At 44.5% G+C, this 3,433-nt stretch overlaps 1 protein-coding gene across 1 annotated transcript; it reads left to right on the forward strand.

Annotated features, from left to right (window-relative positions):
- Positions 1–253: 253 nt before the first annotated feature.
- LOC114616213 (pyrethroid hydrolase Ces2a-like) lies at positions 254–3,177 on the forward strand. The gene is made up of 7 exons (XM_028761729.1): positions 254–354; positions 629–769; positions 881–961; positions 1,212–1,356; positions 1,750–1,887; positions 2,297–2,369; positions 2,773–3,177. Exons 2-7 carry the CDS (start codon positions 638–640, stop codon positions 2,957–2,959), a joined length of 756 nt encoding a protein of 251 aa, XP_028617562.1. The 5' UTR covers positions 254–354; positions 629–637; the 3' UTR covers positions 2,960–3,177.
- Positions 3,178–3,433: the final 256 nt, after the last annotated feature.

Consider the following 3,433-nt stretch of genomic DNA (forward strand, 5'->3'; position numbering starts at 1 on the left):
GAGAGAGAGAGAGAGAGAGAGAGAGAGAGAGAGAGAGAGAGAGAGAGGTAACAACAAGACAATATGCAGGTAGAATATTCTTTCCAGCTATCACCTCTGAACAACATAAAATGTAAAAACTTTCACTTCCTCCATTCATACACAACAAACACTAGGATGTGGTATTTAGGGATAATAACTTCTAGGAGAATCACAGAAACTCTCCTCCCTGCTAGTAGGGATAAGGTAACCATTATCTATCTGTTCCATTTACAGACAGTAGCCAACCTATCTGGATGTGGGGCTCCAGACTCAGAAGCCCTGATACACTGCCTGCGAGCAAAGAGTAAACAAGAGATCCTGGCTATTAACCAGGTTGGGAGAAATGTGTGTCTTGGAGGACCTGATGAACAGAATGTGGAATTGCCATTACTTACAATTCAAATATGCTAATTGATCTCCATGGTTTGGTGTCCTTTCAGTACAATGTGCAAAAAGAACAAAACAATCTAACTATCATGTAAAGTTCTTCCTAGAGTGTGCATAGAACCCTGGCATGAGATAGGATATAGGAAATTGTTGTGGATATTCATGGGAATTAAAAAGTTTATATGATTGATCTTCTGCACTAACCGTCAATGCTGTGTAGGTCTTCAAGATGATCCCTGGTGTTGTGGATGGGAAATTCTTTCCCAAGCATCCTCTGGAGCTGATGGCCTCTAAGGATTTTCATCCTGTACCCAGCATCATTGGTATCACCACAGATGAATGTGGCTTAGCTGTTCCCAAGGTGAGATGTAGTTCTAATCCCCTGAGAACACAATGGTGGGTACTCTGAACTCAGAGATACCGTGATGTAGTTCCATACCATCCAATACTAAAGACTATTCTCTGCCTCCAGTACATGGGCATTGACCATATCATAGAGAAAATAACCAGAGAGACTCTGCCAGCTGTTCTGAAGAGCATTGCATCACAGACGGTGAGAGAGACCTTGGTTCCTGTCCTGGTAGAGAAGGTTCCTGTATATTTTTCCCAGATGACATCCCCAAAAATAAAGTGTGAGTGTGTGTGTGTGTGTGTGTGTGTGTGTGTGTGTGTGTGTGTGTTTCTCTGGGGAATCAATGAAAATCTTCTTCTTTTCCCCTACACCCCGTTTTATTGCTGGCCACATTCATTAATTACAGGCTGCTGCCTCCTGTCCTCATTCTTCCTGATTGCTTCTGGTACAGATGCTACCTTCAGAATGTAGTGACCTGTTAATGGAAGAGTACATGGGGAACACTGAGGACCCAGAGATCCTTCAAGCACAGTTCAGAGACATGCTGGGGGACTTCATGTTTGTGATCCCTGCTCTCCAAGTGGCACATTTCCAGCGTGAGTACATCTGGGACAAGAGCAATGACAGGGAATGGTCAGATCTATGGGACCAAGGTGAACTCTCCAATGTCCAGTCCAGGCACATGTTTTTGTTATGGGTCTTATGATAGGCAGCTTTCTCTGACTAAATCTAAGTCTAGTGTAAAGGCTGGTATACTATCCAGGGCTATAAGAGGAAACATGTTACTTACCCTCAGTGTCTTATCACCTACTCAGCCTGCAATGTCAGGGTCTCTGTTTAACAAAGGTTTCCCATGTCCAGTAATCCAGTCTGGATCTCACCACTCAAATGTGATTCCAGATAAGTATAGAGCAAGGTTTCTTATCAATAAAGGTTGGGCAGATAAGTTCCATATGAGAAATCATGTCAACATGTGTCCTCCCTTCCAGGTTCCCACACTCCTGTGTACTTCTATGAGTTCCAGCATCTGCCCAGCTTCATCAAGGATGCCAGGCCATCCCATGTGAAGGCGGACCATGGTGATGACCTTCTGTTTGTCTTTGGCTCCTATTTTGGTGGCATGAATCGTGAGTCTTTCATGTTTTCCTAGAGCTAAATGGAGCATCAAATGAATTCCTGAGGGATTATTGAGCTCTCTGTCCAATTGGGAAATTGCGAGTCTGGGAGGAAACAGGAGAAGTGTTGCACGTATCAGAGCTTTACATAAATTCCCAGACTGCTCCCCCTAAAATATTCTAGAGTTAGAATATAAGCCCTTCCTAGTTTGGCTTGTACTAGAAGGAATGAGAACACAACACTGTAGAAATGAACCTGAGAATCATCAAGTAGTGCTTTTGATCAATCTTGTATTCAGAGTGGGAAGAAAGAGGGAATAAACCAGGTTTAGGGTTTGGACTTGGGATGTGATTTCTGTAGGAGACCATGAGTTGGCACCTGTATGAGGAGGATAACACTTGGTTCTCCTTCTGTCTGCAGTTCCAGTAACTAAGGAGGAAGAGCTGTTAAAAAGGAGGATGATGAAGTACTGGACCAACTTTGCCAGAAATGGGTGAGAATACTTCCCATTCTCAACCTTGTTACAGTAGGGTCTAATGTGTGCACCATTAGTATGCATGGGTCCTTAATTACATGATAGTCTTCACCTCAGGGCACACTCAGGCAGATACCTTCTAGCTGTCATTTACAGTTCATCCCAGTGACTGGGTGGGTGAGTCACACTATTGTGGTACTGTCCTTTATATTGTACCTCTGACAGGGAGACACAAAACTAGTCAGCAGGCCTTGCTACACATGCAGTAGACACTGGTGGTGACACTTGTATCTATATCAGTACACCAGACCATCTGTTCCCTGAGGCCCTTGGTCTGCTTATCCACTGCTTTCACCAAATATGAGCTTCAGGCTTTGAGGGAGAGACCTTCACTCTTCCTTGCTGGCTGCCATATCCACAGAAACCCCAACAGTGAGGGTCTACCCTACTGGCCTGTGTTTGACCAAGATGAGCAGTATCTGCAGCTGAACACCCAGCCTGCTGTGGGCCGAGCCCTGAAGGCCAGAAGGCTGCAGTTCTGGACCAAGACTCTGCCCCAGAAGATCCAGGAGCTAAAGAGTTCTCAGGACAAGCATGCAGAGCTGTAGTGTCCTATGTAAGGAAAGGTGTGTGATGTTGAAAGCAGATGGGGTAATTCTGAAGTTACAAAGTCCATTGATCTATAATCATTTGATTCAACAAGAACATAAGCATTTCTAAATTGGACATTTGCTCTTTCAGACATGTATGAAAACCACTCTGTGTTATTCCTTATCATTGTGGACAAACTTTCATGAGAGTCAATAAAAGCTCTCATAACAGTGTGGATGTGTGAGCCCCAAAGTACTGCTATCTTCTTTAACCCTTCACCAGACTAGGCTCCTCTTTCCTTCCTTCCTTCCTTCCTTCCTTCCTTCCTTCCTTCCTTCCTTCCTTCCTCCCTTCCTCCCTTCCATCCTTCCATCCTCCCTCCCTCCCTTTCTTCTTCCTTCCTTCCTCCTCTACCCTCACTCCCCCTCTCCCTTCCTTCCTTCCTTCCTTCCTTCCTTAGTTCCTTCCTTCTTTTTCTTCCTTCCTTCCAT

This window comes from Grammomys surdaster, unplaced genomic scaffold (genome assembly GCF_004785775.1).
Source record: "Grammomys surdaster isolate TR1022 unplaced genomic scaffold, NIH_TR_1.0 309777, whole genome shotgun sequence".
Taxonomy (NCBI): Eukaryota; Metazoa; Chordata; class Mammalia; order Rodentia; family Muridae; genus Grammomys; species Grammomys surdaster.

What these genes read in the sequence shown, in the direction of transcription:
- LOC114616213 (XM_028761729.1), top strand. Translation starts at nt 638, where the DNA reads ATGATCCCTGGTGTTGTGGATGGGAAATTCTTTCCCAAGCATCCTCTG. An exon ending in CTATTTTGGTGGCATGAATC is followed by an intron (nt 1,888 to 2,296) that starts GTGAGTCTTTCA and finishes TTCTGTCTGCAG; the next exon opens with TTCCAGTAACTAAGGAGGAA. An exon ending in ACCAACTTTGCCAGAAATGG is followed by an intron (nt 2,370 to 2,772) that starts GTGAGAATACTT and finishes CCATATCCACAG; the next exon opens with AAACCCCAACAGTGAGGGTC.